Source organism: Salvelinus alpinus, chromosome 12 (genome assembly GCF_045679555.1).
Source record: "Salvelinus alpinus chromosome 12, SLU_Salpinus.1, whole genome shotgun sequence".
Lineage (NCBI taxonomy): Eukaryota > Metazoa > Chordata > Actinopteri > Salmoniformes > Salmonidae > Salvelinus > Salvelinus alpinus.
Genome location: NC_092097.1, coordinates 37,226,341 through 37,243,275, shown reverse-complemented (window position 1 = coordinate 37,243,275; position 16,935 = coordinate 37,226,341). Strand labels below are relative to the sequence as shown.

The window sequence follows — 16,935 nt, the reverse complement described above, 5'->3', positions numbered from 1 at the left end:
TGAAGTCTTGGTTGACTCCTTGAGTGTGTGTTTGTACGCTCGTGCATGTGTGTGCGCATGCCTGCGTTAATCAATGTCTGTGTACGTGTGTGTGCTTGTGGGTGTGAGAGGACGTCTCAGTTTCAGGAAAAGCTTTTAAGTTGACAGCTCATTTGCCAGGCTGTCTGGGATCAGTTTAGTTGGGTGTAAGAAGGGCTATAAGGGTTACACTCTGGCATCGCGGTCAAATAGTGCTGAGTCGGTAGCTGACTAAACAGCATTTACTGTAGTGCAGGCAGCTGTCAGCCCTCCATTTATGGGCCTGCAGCAGATTTCTGGACAATTATGTGTTCTTTCTTGGTAGCCTGGTCTCAGATCAGTTTGTGCTGTATTGCCAACTCCTACAGTCAATGTCACGGCTCCAACATTGACCATAGGAGTTGGAAAGACAGATCTGGGACCAGGCTACTTTCTTGGGAGAATTTGACTTCAACATTGTTGAAGGACCAACAGAGGTAACGTTACCATGATGAACAGTCAATGGCGCTATACCTGGCTATGTTGACATGTCATGACAGATGACGTCATTAGTTACCTTGTCATGACACTGGATGCTGTATGTATGGTATGTGGTCCAACCACTCATTAACAAGCCAGTCACTTCCCATGAATGATGCGTCAACTGGTATGTGTCAGAATTAACCGAAACCAACCGCCATTAATGGTGCAATGTGTGAATATACAGTATAGTACAGTGTGATTATGGAGCAGGTAAGGAGTTCAGACTGGAATAGACCACAGTCCCTTGTTCTGTGCACTGATGTCTTTGCATGAGTGCATGTACAGTATATGGTATTTTGACAATACATTAATGTTTATGGAATTACTCAGCCTGCTATCATATTCATTTCCTATTGTAGCTCTAGCTCACTATACTAGCCAGACTTGAGAAAACAGTTTCTAGTGTGTTGGAAGTGGAACCCAGCTGCAGTCTGTTAGCCCTACCTTGGTTTGCTTCCATACACATATTTGCATGCATTCCAAAGAATCTCAGTCGACCAGCTCGACTCCAGTCACACGCCGTTAAACAAACCTCTGGATGTACTGCATGCAGCAAGGCACTGCCGTCTACCCTCAGTAGCACTATCTTCTAGTACCCCCCCACTCCTACTCAACTGAATGAGGGTTAGTTGACCTGTATCATGGGTCATTTCCGTGCCTAGAGAACACTCCCTGTAATGTCATTAGACTCTTTTGGAGTCAATCCATTTAGGTCTTACGCTTAAATGCTTCATTTGGTTTGATCTAATTAGATGCATGCATACGTTTCATAGATAGATAAGCACATCGAAGCCATGGCAATTCAGGAAACATTGGTGTTGTGGATCTGTTTTTACCGAAAGATCTTTCAGATTGGAAGATGTAGTAAGAGCAACACATTTTCCGACAAACAAACTGCTTTGTTGGCGCCTTGGGTCGTAAAAATTACTGTGGTGTTGCAGCAATATGTTAACGTGTCAATATGTTAATAAGTAAAGGTACTGTTATTTACAGTAGTCTTGCCACAGAGGAAGACATTATTGCAGTTTTGTTTCCTTTGATCATTGTAGGAAGAAGAATGAAGAGGGTGTGTTTGTGTGTGTCTCGCTTGTGTTCCTCCTGTCTGTCTCCACCCCATAATGCATGTATTGCAGTAGATCTGTATTCCATGACTGTCTGGGCCAGTTAACACCCTTCTGCTCATCAGTATTATTCATGATGAAAACATGCTATGACTTACACTGTCATGAGACATTATGGTTTAATTGGAATAATGTAGCCTGGTCTTATATCTGTTTGTACTGTCTTGCCAACTCTTATGGTGTTTGACGTGACAATTACCATAGGAGTTGACAAGCGAGCACAAACAGACCTGGGATCAGGCTAGCAACAATGCTATACCCCCCCCCATCCCCTTCCCACCTATACTGCAACCTGCCACCCACTCTGTGTACTATGCTTTCACCCTCACTCCTCTCCCTTCTCCTCTCTCCTTCTGCACTTCTGGTTTTATGTCTGCTGCTATGGTAACATCAACAATCAATGTGAAAATCAGCAACAGATTAAGGCGGAATTGAGAGAGAGGAGTAGGTAACTGAGCTGCACTTCCTAACCTCCTGCCAAATGTATGACCACATTAAAGGTAAATATTTCCCCACAGACTCACAAATAATTTGAATTTGTGAATTCAACCAAAGAGTGTGTAAAGACATACAGTACTATAGTTATTATTGGTCACCCAAGACAAGCGTTCACAGGAAACGGCCTCACTGCCATACTTTGTGCCAAATGATGTTGGAGTGTCAGTCTGTGTTAGGTGTCATGTGATCAGCCACGCATGGATAACAGTGAAGAGCGAGACAAGCTCAGAGAGATTGGCACTGGCCCACAATGTAGGCTACCCCTCTGCCTGTTGGCTTATTTACATATTCAAGCCTGTCTCAAAAGACCGCTTGAAATGTAGCCTACATGTTTTGTGCTTTTGTTGGAAGCAGTAACTCCCCATACGTATCTATAACTGGGCTAATAACTTGCTAACTAGCAAATAACTTGCTAACTAGCAAAGAACATCAACAAATGGGGTGGCAGGTATTCTAGTGGTTAGAGCATTGGGCCAGTAACCGAACGGTTGCTAGATCGAATCCCTGAGCTGCCAAGGTAAAAATCTGTCATTCTGCCCCTGAACAAGGCAGTTAACCCACTGTTCTTAGGCTGTCATTGTAAATAAGAATTTGTTCTTAACTGACATGCCTAGTTAAATAAAAAATAAAATGTGCACACTGTGCTCTTATCTAAACTGATCTGAAATGCACATTAACTGAACGACTGCTCATGGGCTACCCCTGCCAATAGAATTCTACTCCGTTGCTCTCTGGCTCTGCCTACAACAAAATCACAGACTCAATCTTGCAAAGTTAGATTTGTTTGTTGCATTGAAAAGGGGCTGATATAATGTTGATTCGATCACAGAATATTTTTTGATCTATGTAGTGCAAACTAATGGGGTGAACTCAGTGAAGTTAAATCTCTTATCTTCTTTTTCTTCTATGATAGCATGGCAGTCCAGTGTACGATCGATCATGATCTGCCCAATTCTGTACTACCATGAAAAAAAATCTAAACCAAATAAATCCCTAACTTCTACCACACCCTCACCCCCAAAAACCCTCCCCAACGCATTAAACTGATCTATATCATGCAGAAACACTCCACCCTGTTCAGCATGTCAACAACCATTTCAACAGTAACATATGATACTCCCAATATCTCTTTTGCCATCTCCACAATAACCTTCAACCTGGCATTTCTGCTTTCCACAACCCGAGTCGTATTGATAACCTTACCAATAAAAACTATGAAGTCAACTTTATTCATTATCAAAGTGTCCTTTGACACCACACATTCATGGGCACAAGATTTCTGAACAGGCCTGGAAACCCTGCCAGGACCATCAGAAACACCAACCCCGACAGTAGGTCCACTTCTGTCCATGTAAGCTCCGTCAGTCCGCACTGTAGTTCTACCAATCTTTTTTACGGCCTCTGCATATGATACATCATGAATGGTGCTATATCTCTGAGCCTCTCTCTGTACATGGCATCCACCAAATGCTGCACTGTGTTCTACCCCACAATTGCAGCACTTAATCTTCACATTGCTTCCACATTCACTGTAATCATGGCCCCTCCACACTTGGCACATCTTTTATTTCCTTTACACTGAGCAGCTACATGTCCCATTCTTTGGCATTTAAAACACTGCAGTGCATATGGAACAAATTCTCGAACATTTAAACTAAGGAATCCTATCTGTACTTTTCCCGGCAAGACTTTCTCAAACCTCAGCATCACTGATAAGCTTTCACTTCTTTGACCCTCTTTCCTGCTGATCAACCTTTTGGCCTCTATCACTCTGCCTTCCTTCACATTTTCTTTAACATCAACATAGATGTTGGGATTCCAGTGATGACTTCCCTTCAATCTAGCATAAGCACCAGGGACATGGCTTTTCATTTTCTTCCAATTAAGCGTTTCCATTTTCAGAATCTTCTTTTGCTGAGCCCGGCTACTACACAATATTAACAATCTACCATTTCCAACGAACCAAGCTAATTTCACTTCACCTACCTCTTTCTCTATGGCATTAGTTAGTCGGATAAGTGAGGCCTTGTGGTCTCATCAAACACTATCACCACTTTCCACTCCAACACATTATTACTCTTGCTTCCTACCTTGGCCCTCTTTATGCTTTCTTTACTAGACGCTCCACTGCTTTCAATATCATGATCTCTCTTCTTCCTATGTCTTTCCACAACCAACCATTCAGATCCTTGACTCTCATCCTCCAGCTCCATATCATCCGAACTGACCCCCATATTGTTCTCATTCCAGCAAAGCTGTTGCTTCACCAACTTTTTCTCCATTTCCTCCATTTTGTCCGCGCTACTCGCCGCCATTTCCCGTCACTGTGTTCGGTCTGTTAAAATGTGTCAGAACTTTGGCGCTAATCTCTTATGTGTCTCCGCAGCATGGCATTTCTTCTGCGTGGCAGTCCTGGAGGAAGTGGGCTGCCGCGCACAGTTTAGTGGGAACGTTGCTCTGCAGCAGGGTTATTACTAGCCAAAGCTATTATCACGATAAGCAGACCTCAGGTTTGTGTAGGAGTCTGGACAGGCAGCAGGGTTGTGTAGGAGTCTGGACAGGCAGCAGGGTTGTGTAGGAGTCTGGACAGGCAGCAGGGTTGTGTAGGAGTCTGGACAGGCACCAGGGTTGTGTAGGAGTCTGGACAGGCAGCAGGGTTGTGTAGGAGTCTGGACAGGCAGCAGGGTTGTGTAGGAGTCTGGACAGGCAGCAGGGTTGTGTAGGAGTCTGGACAGGCACCAGGGTTGTGTAGGAGTCTGGACAGGCAGCAGGGTTGTGTAGGAGTCTGGACAGGCAGCAGGGTTGTGTAGGAGTCTGGACAGGCACCAGGGTTGTGTAGGAGTCTGGACAGGCAGCAGGGTTGTGTAGGAGTCTGGACAGGCAGCAGGGTTGTGTAGGAGTCTGGACAGGCAGCAGGGTTGTGTAGGAGTCTGGACAGGCAGCAGGGTTGGTTGGCGACCAGACAGCGGTCAAGATGTTGCAACACAACAGCTGAGCCCCAGACAGACAGAACAGGACTAGCTACTACAGTAATTGTGGGAAGGAGAAAAGTGTATTACTGTATCTCTAAACAAATCTGCTACTCCCTATTTCAGGTTTCCCCAAAATCGGTGTTGGGGCCCCCGCTGAGTGCACGTTTTGGTTTTTGCCCTAACACTAAACAGCTGAATAAAATAATCAAAGCTTTATGATTATGAGTTGGTGGGGGGGAGGGGAATGCAACACTGGACTGACTTAATAGGTGTCTGCAATTATAGTAATGGAAGGACCAATTCAGAGACACTGGTTACGGCCGTGGTGATAGAAATCCCCTTCTATTTGGGAAAATACCTCCATATACAGTATGTAAGCACATTAGCTACAGGACAAAATATCTACACTGTATATATGTACTGTACCTGCTGCACAAGCATCCACATTGCACACAAAAAATACATGTAATTATATCCGTACGAATCCAACTGTGTGTGTGGTGAAACAACAGCTGTAAACATCCACCCTCTACTCAGCCCAGAGAACTGACTTGTCTTAAGCAACCAGAGGCTTTCTTTCTGTGTTTTTTCTTGTCATATTTCATTCTGTTTTTGAACTTACCCTCAGCTTTTTGTGAGTAATTCATATTTGGGTTCAAATCCTTGTGAAACCCACCAGACCAGAGCTGTAGCCACTCAGCTTTTACTGACGAAAACAAACACTGTGGATCCGTTCCAAATGGCACCCTGTAACCCACATAGTGCACTACTTTTGACCAGAGCCGTATGGGCCCTTGTCCAGAGCTCTATGGGCCCTAGCATTTGACAGGCAGACAGGCTTTGTGCACTCATTAATGAAGTCTCACTGACTGGGCCATGGGCATGGGCTTTGGAACATCTGAGTCATTTTGGCAAAACACATCAGCTACCAATTAGAGATGTTAGTCTGAACTCACCATTGACCGTGATGTCTGACTTGACTACATCAGATCACATTTTGTTATTCTAAGGTAGAAACATCGAGCCCTACATTACATTACATACAGACAGGTATTTATTCCCCTTTCCTACAATAATGCCACTGTTAGGGCCTTATGGTTGTATTTATTTATTTAACCTTTATTTAACTAAGTCAGTTAAGAACAAATTCTTATTTACGATGACGGCCTACCAAAAGGCAAAAGGCCTCCTGCAGGGACAGGGGCCAGGGATTAAAAAATAAATACAATATAAATATAGGACAAAACACACATCACAACAAGAGGCACAACACTACATAATGAGAGACCTAAGACAACAACATAACAAGGCAGCAACACGTGACAACACAGCATGGTAGCAACACAACGTGATAACAACGTGGTAGCAACACAACAAGGTAGCAGCACAAAAACATGGTACAAACATTATTGGGCAAAGTCAACAGCACAATGGTCAAGAAGGTGGAGACAACAATACACCATACAAAGCAGTCACAACTGTCAGTAAGAGTGTCCATGATTGAGTCTTTGAATGAAGAGATTGAGATAAAACTGTCCAGTATAAGTGTTTGTTGCAGCTCGTTTCAGTCGCTAGCTGCAGCGAACTGAAAAGAGGAGCGACCCAGGGATGTGTGCTTTGGGGACCTTTAACAGAATGTGACTGGCAGAACAGGTGTTGTATGTGGAGAATGAGGGCTGCAGTAGATATCTCAGATAGGGGGGAGTGACCCCTAAGAGGGTTTTATAAATAAGCATCAACCAGTGGGTCTCGCAACGGGTATTGTAGAATAGTATTTTGCTATGTTATACATTTACAATTTACATTTTAGTAACATTTAGCAGACGCTCTTATCCAGAGTGACTTACAGTTAGTGCATGTAGTGTGGTTCATGTGTGTGTTTCACAGTTCTCACCTGTGCATTGATTCTGTATGTGTTTTTAGGGCGGTACTTCAACTCTGTGGAGGCCTGCAGCATCCAGCGAATAGTGCCCATCAAGTGTACCCTCCTTCCATAGCCTTTACTGTTCTATACATAACTAGAGCTAGGGCTCTAGGAAGGGAAACATCATGAGGCTATTATCTTTATCACACTGATCACATTATAATATCAACCAGTCATTTGATCTTCACATGGAGTACATCCCAATGGCACCCTATGGTCCATAGTGCACTACTTTTGACCAGAGCCCTATGTAGGGAATAGGATGCCATTTGGGATGTATACATAGATTACATGATTTGATTTTCCACTCATTTATCATAAATTACCCCCAAAACAGATAAATAGTTGATGGGTAGGGAAAGTATTACCCCCAAAACAGATAAATAGTTGACAGGTAGGGAAGGTATTACCCCCAAAACAGATAAATAGTTAATATGTAGGGAAAGTATTACCCCCAAAACAGATAAATAGTTGACAGGTAGGGAAAGTATTACCCCCAAAACAGATAAATAGTTGACGGGTAGGGAAAGTATTACCCCCCAAACAGATAAATAGTTGACGGGTAGGGAAAGTATTACCCCCAAAACAGATAAATAGTTGACAGGTAGGGAAAGTATTACCCCCAAAACAGATAAATAGTTGACAGGTAGGGAAAGTATTATGGCTACATAATAAGAAAAAAGCATGCTGTTTGATATTTTTACACAGTAGGGTTGCGAGGCTGCCTGCCACTTTATTACTGCTCCTTTCAGCAGGCTATTAATTGTCTATTGAGAGACTCTGGCTGTTGTCCAAATGGCACCCTTTTCCCTATGTAATGCAGTACCTTTGAGCAGAGCCCTGGTCAAACATAGTGCACTACATAGGGAAAAGGGTGCCATTTGAGACACAGCCACAGAAAGTTGCCCTTGTCCCAACCCATGACTGTATATATGAATGGACAAAGCCATCGATCATGTGACACCATTCATTCCTATGTGAAGACTTAATTGCGTATTGAAGCCAAATTAAGTAGATTATGATGGCGTCTAATGGACACATAACATGCACAGTTTGAACTACTCTAGGAAGTGTCTCATTGAGTACCTCAAGTTGAAGGCTGAGGCTGAGGGTACTGCAGGCTGCCATTAGCAACTAAATTATCCTTACAACTCCTTCGGTTCAAGGACATTAATCTGGTGTATTAGAACCAATTATTGGTACAATGATTGTCTTCTTTTTTTTATACACAAAGAGGTTTCCATTCACTATAATGGGGGATCCTGTTTTCTGCCAACGATGCCTGAAGTACCGCGGTCGGCCTTAAACTTCCGTGGCTTTAATGAGAGGAGGCAGTCATTCTCCCCTGGTCCTAGCACAATATGCTAATAAATAGAGGGGCTGCTGGGTGGGAACAGAACACAGAACATACTGGAACACAGCAGAGGAACTCTGGCCAGGCCAGTGGAGATGCCTCCAGGGTCCTGTATTCAGGCAACTAGGCAGCCATGGAGACCATGTGGATACATTTCCAACAAGGCGGCTGAGAGAGTGAGGGCACACACTTTTGCGCACACACACACACACACACACACACACACTTTATTCATCAATACAAAAACGCCATTGAGAAGTAAACAAAAGTGCCTTTCATATGCAGGGGGGCAGAAGAATCTGGTTCATTGATATATTTATACAGACTTCCTGTCTGTTTGCTGAGTAGTGCATGATGAGAAAAAGGCTGCCATGCGTGAGACTTGGAGTGGCTCAGTCATGATCTCCATATTTTTGGACAGGTTCTGTTAAGGGAATCAAGAGAAAAGCTCACCACCACATTATGGGAATACTGCATTGGACCATCTGTTCATCTTCAGAATCTAAAATGTAGAATACAGATTTTCTTGTTTTTGTTTTGTTTTACAGTATTAGTTGGATGACGTGTGGATATGATTTTACAGAGCTGTGTGTGTGTGTATGCATGTGCGTCTTTGTCTATCTGTCTGTGTCCACATACATATGTGTGTGCGTCTTTGTGTGTCTGTTTGAGTGTGTGTTTGACTGCTCATAGCTGCAGTAGCAGCCTACATGTGAGATGCATGTCTGCTGAATTAGGCAGACAGGATGGAGAATAGAATGTAGGTCAGGCCTCTGAGATCTACACATTGTGCTGCGAGGGACCACAAAAAAGAGTTTGTCATTGTCATGGATCCCTCTGGAACTTTCATTGTGCACACCTGGCCCCTATTCCCACTGATTGTATTTGTATATATGTGCCCTTTGTTCACCATGGTGCTGTCGATTACTGTTACAATGTCCGTTGGTGCGTGTGAGTACCTGTGCTGTGTGTTTTGGTTTGCGTGCCCTTGTGGATTGCCAGATGATTACGGGTCTCGTCCCGTGTGTTAATCATTGTGCGCGTGTGTATTTATTCGAGGTGATCCTCGCTCTTTTGTTTGGGCTTCAACCCTGTGTTTTTGTTACGTGCTTGTCTGGTCTTCGTCCCCGTGCCCTTACCCGGCACGCCGTAATTTGGGGTATAATAAAAAAGCCTATTACGCATTCCTGCGCCTGTCTCCCGAATCTCTTCATACCAACGTGACAGTCATCCTAAAAAAGTACACATTCTTTGAATTAAAATGTGTTCTACGATTTCTATTTATGAGGTTTGGAAACTCACTGCTCCAATTAATAGCCTAACAATGGAAAAAATGCAAAGAGTTTTTACCTAAAATTACATAGAATGTAAAAACCCTTGCAGTCTGACATCACAAGTTTTCTGCATAAAACAGTCTTGGGCAGGCTGTCTTAAGTGTTTTTTTGGGCCACCTATGTCCAAACAGTAAAATAATATGTTTTCATTAAATTAAATATTTAAAAAATAAGGGGTTTTGGTAAAACGTTTTTTGGTGTAAATCTAAATGACTAAAACCAGATATAAAGAATGTAGAAAAGATAATGGACCTATATATTTCTCAATAATATATTTTTTGAGAACTGATAATCACCAAAATAATAGCTTGACTCTCAGGGAGAATCTAAAATCCCCAAAATGATGCATTCAGGAGTATTTTTGTCATGGCATGGGGCCCCAATTGATTTTGTTATGTTTGAGTCACTCAGATAGCATAAGCCATGGCAAGATGTGTATAATTGCAGGAAATTTGCTTTAAAACCGCACATTGTTCTCTCAGCCACATGGCAAAATGTGTAGAATATATAGACCCAAGAATGTAAAAACCCTTGCAGTCTCACATCGCCATTAAATAATAATATATTAATATAATCATATATTTAAGCAGCATATATAGATCAAACTCCTTCAATACACTATAATATGTTTGAAGAAGTTACCAAAAGGAATATTAATACATTTCTGTATAGTAACCATGGTTATGTAGTTACTGAACGCCTGTATCTCCAAAGCTCTGGGTCAGCATAGCCACACCAGTGCCACAGTGACTTACAGTGGCTTGAGTCCTATTAGGTGTGTGATCTATTTGGGCTGACACAGTGTGAGGTGATGCTGATATAGTCTGCTCTCTCTCTTTCTCTCTCTGCTGGCTGCAGGCTCACAATCCTGCTCTGGCCTGAGCTGGCCAGCAACTTGGCTACAGTATTCTACAGCAATCATGGCAAGCCCAGCACAAAACAGCATAGGCCGTGACACCCCAGCCGGAAGCATAGAACAATCGCCATTCGCGGAGGACCACAAGATCAAACCCACACACACATATAGACACACACATTCCCCGTCTAGGTCTAAAAAGGGCCTAAAATGGCCACTTTCATAATTTTTTATAGTTTGTGATACAAATGTAAAAAGCATGTCAAACATCCTTCCTACCAATGAAGTTTCTATGTGAGAATTACCTGAACAATCTGAGATCCCAAAAATAATTTGGGGCTACGCTGGCATGGAATCGCCCATATTTGATATTACCATTCAAAAGTATGGATTTGACTTTTTACATTTTTCTAAGGTATTTTTCTTAGTTGTACTGGGAAACTTTATGTAAAGTGACATTTTATATCATTATGTGAATGTGTCTAAATAAAATACCATAGACATTAGGTAAGGGGTAAATTGTAACATGCGTTACAACTGACCCACAATGACTAATTTGAGTCTAATCTGAGTCTTGAGAAAATACAACAATAATTATTGTCATCAACTATAGCAATCAAAAGACCTCTTCTTACTGATTTAAAATTATATATGATTAGATATAGTAAATGGGGAATGTTCTACAGGCAAAAAAAAAAAAAGAGGTGGCAAGAATATTCACTTCAGGCCTCGAAAAACTAAAACAACAAATAATTGATGGGTACTCCTACACTAAAACTTCTCAGATATGTAGAAACACTAACCAAGCATTATCAAATTGAATAACCGCTTTATATGTGGTTTCTAATTTGAGTTATTTAGCTATTACTACTGACCCTGTGTTACTTTTAGCCCTCGTCTCCCCTACCATTATTTTTGTGAAATGTATCATTTACCTCCTGCATGCCTGCCCTTACGACCGCAAGACACGTGTACCTTTTCACACTGCCCCTCTTTGAATCTGTCCTTTCCTCCTTTCTAATTGGCAGAGATCCGTAACCAATTGGTGGAGCAGTTCCGTTGTCTTGAACAGCAGTCGGAATCCCGGCTACAGCTGCTGCAGGACCTGCAGGACTTCTTCCGCCGCAAGGCCGAGCTGCAGCTGGAGTACTCTAGAGGCCTGGACAAACTGGCTGAGCGCTTCTCCGCCAAGATACGCTCCTCCAGGGAACACCAGCACTTTAAGTGGGTACTGTCGAGAGTGTGTATGTGTGTAGGCTACTCTCTGTCTGTTAACCCTGTAATCGTGTTATTGATGTATATTAGGACAGAATGATGAACAGCAATTATATATTTTATACTGATAGAAAGGCAGGTGTGTGTACTGTCTGTCTGGTAATCCTATCTGTATATGTGTGTGTGTATAGAGTCAGCATGAATGTGTGTGCATGTTGTGTGTGTGTGTGTGTGCATAGAGTGAGTGTGCAAAGTCAGTGCAATAATACAAATCTAATAGAAGGGTCAGCTCAGATCGTCCATGTAGCCATTTTGTTAGCTATTTAACAGTCTTATGGCTTGGGTGGCATGAGTCTTTAACAATTTTCTGGGCTTTCCTCTGTCACCGTCTGATGAAGAGGTCCTGGATGGCAGGGAACTCTGATGTACTGGGCTGCCTGCACCACCCTCTGTAGTGCCATGCGATCAAGGGCAGTGCGGTTGCCCTACCAAGCAGTGATGCAGCCAGTCAAGATGCTATCAACAGTGCAGCTGTAGAATTGTTTGAGGATTTGAGGGCCCATGATAAATATTTTCATGACTGTTTGCGTGTGTGTGTGGACCATTTTCAGTCCTTAGTGATGCATTTGGACACCAAGGAACTTGAAGCACTCGACCTGCTCCACTGCAGACCTCCCCACATTGACTGGTGGGGACAGAACATTTGGGAACAGTTATATAAAAAAAATCCTAGATGTAAGTGTGTGTTTGTGTCAGCTCTGGAAGAAAGAATCTCAACATTACAGCGGAAAAGCAAGGTGAGGTACAGCATAGGGAAAAAGATGTGGGTATCCACCATCCACTGTGCCCAAAAAGTGCATTTCCCACCTTGGCCGCGCGTGGCCACGCAGTCGTGGGTGAACCGGGAGTTTAGGACGGGACTAAGCACACACCCCTGTGGGGCCCCCGTGTTGAGGGTCAGCATGGCGGAGTACCTAGTTGCAGAGGAAGATGTTTAGTCCCAGGGTCCTTAGCTTGGTGATGAGTTTGGAGGGGACTTTGATGTTGAACGCTGAGCTGAAGTCAATGAATAGCATTCTCACAGATGTACAGTATTCCTCTTATCTAGGTGGGTGAGGGCAGTGTGGAGTGCAGTTGAGATTGCGTCATCGATGGGTCTGTTGCAGTGATGGAGTTGATGTGTTCCATAACCAGCCTTTCAAAGCACTTCATGATTACAGATGTGAGTGCTACAGGGTGGCAGTCATTGTGGCAGGTAGCCTTAGGTTTTTGGGAACAGGAATGATGGTAGTCAGCTTGAGACGTGGGAATTGCAGGCTGGGACAAGGAGAGTTTGAAAATTACCGTGAATATTCACGCGCCTTGGAATACCACACGGCCTTACGAGTGTTGACCGGATTAAAAACCTTTCTCACGTCGGCCTCGGAGAGCAAGATCACCCAGTCCGCTGGGTCAGCGAGGCATCATTGGGCAGATCACAGCTGGGTCTTCCTTTGTATTCCATAATGGACTGCCACATGCGATGGGCGTCGGAGCCCGTGTAATAGGATTCCACCTTGTTCCTTTATTGTCTTTTTGCTTGTTTGATGGCTCTGCGGAGGTCGTAGCGGGACTTCTTGTACTTGGGTATGTCCTCAGCTGTAGCCTTGGGGTTGGCTGCGATAGCCCTGTATGCTGTAGCCCTGTCCTTTATTTTAGCGCTAACCTCTGTGTTAATCCAGGGCTTATGATTGATTCACTGTGGGGAACATATTCCAGTCAGTGCTAGCAAAGCAGTCTTCTAGCGTAGCCTCTGATTCGGAGGACCATTTCTCAATGGAGAGCATCATGGGTACTTCCTGTTTGAGCTTTTGCTTGTAGGAAGCAGGAGTATAGAGTCATGATCTGATTTGCTGAAGGGGGGACGAGAGAGGGCCTTGTGTGCTTTCTTGTGGGTTGACTAACAATAGTCTAGGACTTTATCGTCTCTAGTGGCGAAGGAGACGTGTTGATGGATGTTGAGTATTACACGTGTTAATGACGTGGAATTAAAATCACTGGCAAAAAGGAAAGTAGCCTCCGGGTGCATGGTTTCCTGCTTGTTTATAGCCTCGTACAGTTTGTTAAGTGCCAGCGTGTTGTTTTTCTTGACCTGAGGTGGAATATATACAGCAGTCACGATAACAGGTGAAAACGCTCTCGGGAGGTAGAAGTGTCGGCATTTGACCATCAGGTATTCCAAGATGGGTGAACAATTTGTCGAAACTTCCACTTTGCTAGAGTCAGCCCACCATTTGCTGTTGATGAAGAGGCCTATCCCTCCCCCTCTCGATTTCCCTGAATCTGATGTCCGGTCTGCTTGTTGAATGGAGAATCCATTCTGTTGGATAGCCATGGGGGTATCTTGTCTGAAAGCCATGTTTCAAAAAAGCAGAGCATATTGAAGTTACGAGAGTCGTGTTGATTGAAAATCCGCGATTTGGAGGTAATCCATATTATTATCAAGAGACTGTACATTGGCCAATAGAATGTAGGGAAGAGGTGGTCAATTTTCCCTTTGCCTGAATCTCACCAGGGCTCCCCTCCTGGCTCTTTTTCACCTGCTTTTCCTCTTGGATAGCCTGAAAATAGCGTTGGAATTACAGATGGGTCGAAAAATGAAGCTGGAATTGAGGTGATTATCTGCCGATCTAATGTTCAAAAGTTCTTGTCGATCATAATTTCTTATGATCGACAAGAACTTTTGAACATTAGATCGGCAGATAATCACCTCAATTCCAGCTTCATTTTTTGATAGCTGAGACATTTTTTGCAAAAAAGTTAATATAAACATCAAAAGAATCACAAAATAGCAAAGTTCGGTCTGAGCTCGCAAGACGGCAGCCATACAGTAAGGCGCCATCTTCTTTGCTGCTTCACTGAGCTAATGAAGCCTGTAGTGACTTTCACATGAAGCTCTACCAAGCTGTCCTTTACGTTGACATACTCCTCAAGACTAAGCTGTCCTTTGCAATGGCAGCATCTCAAATGGCACCCTATGATATTGACATACTTCTCAAGACTAAGATGTAATTTATATTGACATACCCCTCAAGACTAATTTTAAAAAGTAGATATTCCAACAGTGGTCATACCGTATGCACTCACATATTGTCAGTCGATTATTACAGTTAAATCATTATATAGTGTGTGGTGCAGTGCTATTAGCAAGGAATACTCAATCAGTTGTATAATGTCAATGAGTATAGTCACAGTATATTCTAACGTAGCAGGTGTTAAATAAGTTATATTTCTTTCTTACTGGTCCTGACGAGAGAAAAAAAACTCTTCTGCACTGTTGAACCAATCCAATTAATGTGGAGGAGGAGTTAAAATGGAGTGTCGCCTTATTAACATCAAAAAGCGGAAATCTCGTCACGGACTCCTTTTCCAATTCCCTTGAAAAATGGATGCATTGACCCCGCTGAGGGTGGCCACAGTACAGTAAGTGCAGACGTTAAGGCTGAACTTGGCCAAGCCATCCTTACACACACTTGCACTTGACCTGACTATATATCCCCATGCGTATCATCCTTGTTGTCTTTTAAGCAGACTCCTCTATGGTCAATCCTCTATGGACTCCTCTGTCTGTCTGTATCTGTCTCTCTCTGTCTCTCTCTCTCTACCCCACTGTCTCTCTCTACCCCACTGTCTCTCTCTCTCTCTACCCCACTGTCTCTCTCTCTCTCTCTCTCTCTCTCTACCCCACTGTCTCTCTCTCTCTCCAATGTATGGACTTCAAGTTTACTCTAAATAAACTTGAAGACATATGAAGTCCATAAATTCATCTTCGCATAATGTTGGTTGGAAATAGTCAACGTCTAATTAAGCTGTTTTCTCTGTCTTCCCAGTAATGTTGAATTATACAATATGCTTCTAATCTAATGATGTGATACAGAATGATTGCCAATCATCTATCTGTTTCATCAGAAGCCTTGTAGTGGCTCATTCCCCCTGCTAGGAAACAGGGACTGTGTCCCAAATGACACCCTGTTCTTTATTTAGTGAACTAATTTTGACCATGGTCTATAGTGCTCGGGTCAAAAGTAGTGCACTATATAGGGAATAGGGTGCCATTTAGGATTGTCAGGCAGTAAATCACCTCTACCGACTAATGAACAGATGTGCACTGCATCTCCAGTTCCCATGCAGTGTTGTGCCAGTGCTGCAGTGCAGTACAGATCACTGCAGTGGTGCTCCTCTCCTAGTACTAGTGATCTTTTATCTGCAATGGACACCTCTATAACAACTTCTTCAACGCTATAATTCTGCCAAGATAGTTTACTTTTGATTCAGAGCAAAGCTACTTGCTGGGTTGGGCCCCAATTGAGTTCCTGGCAGCAGGTTGTATGTCTAGGATCAATCATTCACATCCTTCACCACAGATAGGGAAGATATGAGGAAGTTTTAATCAAAGGATCCTGGATATAAAGAATCAGAGCCCCAGAGGTGTGGACTGTGTAGTAGTCTAGGCTACCTGGAGCATCATATTAAAGCTAGTCTTTTTTACCTCTCTAAACCAGGAACTTCTTTCCTTATTCTTTTATTCTCTGTTTTGACAACTTTTCCCTTGTCTGGTTGGAGAGAGAGGCACTGGAGTCAGGAGCCCTTGTTGTGCAGACTCATCCCAAGTAATTTGTTCATTACTCAACCTGTGGTTATTGATGTCTTAGTAGATAAGACAAGAGGTTCCTTACCAAATAGGCTTTTGATTGTGAAGTTATAGGACAAGAGATGCATGCTTAGCAAAAGATCATAGTAGAAAAGATATCTCCCGCTCACACAATATTACCTCAGCCTGCTTAGCAGAAGATGCCTATCTGACCGTATGTGAAGTTATATAAAGAGAGGTGCACGCTCAGCCAAAGATGCCTATTTGACTGTGATAGTGAGAGTTAGTTTCCTTCTTTCAGCGTGTTCTACTTCCTTCTTCTACAGGAAATGAACAGAATGTGTTAAACGTTTATCTCACATCCACCTCCAGGCTTTCATTTATAAACACCTCACTTGATCTGCTGTTAATTTCAACACTATAGTATCTGTTAATCTACACTGGTAGATTCCAAAAGCTCAACGATAGTGACCGCAAACTATACTATTGGT

At 43.0% G+C, this 16,935-nt stretch overlaps 1 protein-coding gene across 4 annotated transcripts in view; it reads left to right on the top strand.

The window, feature by feature from the left end:
• Positions 1-16,935, top strand: part of LOC139536039 (SLIT-ROBO Rho GTPase-activating protein 3-like) — a 72,972-nt gene that overhangs the window by 4,548 nt on the left and 51,489 nt on the right. For all 4 annotated transcript variants that reach the window (XM_071336146.1, XM_071336144.1, XM_071336147.1 and 1 more), the window contains exon 2: positions 11,628-11,823. In XM_071336146.1, coding sequence (XP_071192247.1) covers positions 11,628-11,823 — 196 coding nt within the window. The remainder of the gene's footprint in view (positions 1-11,627; positions 11,824-16,935) is intronic.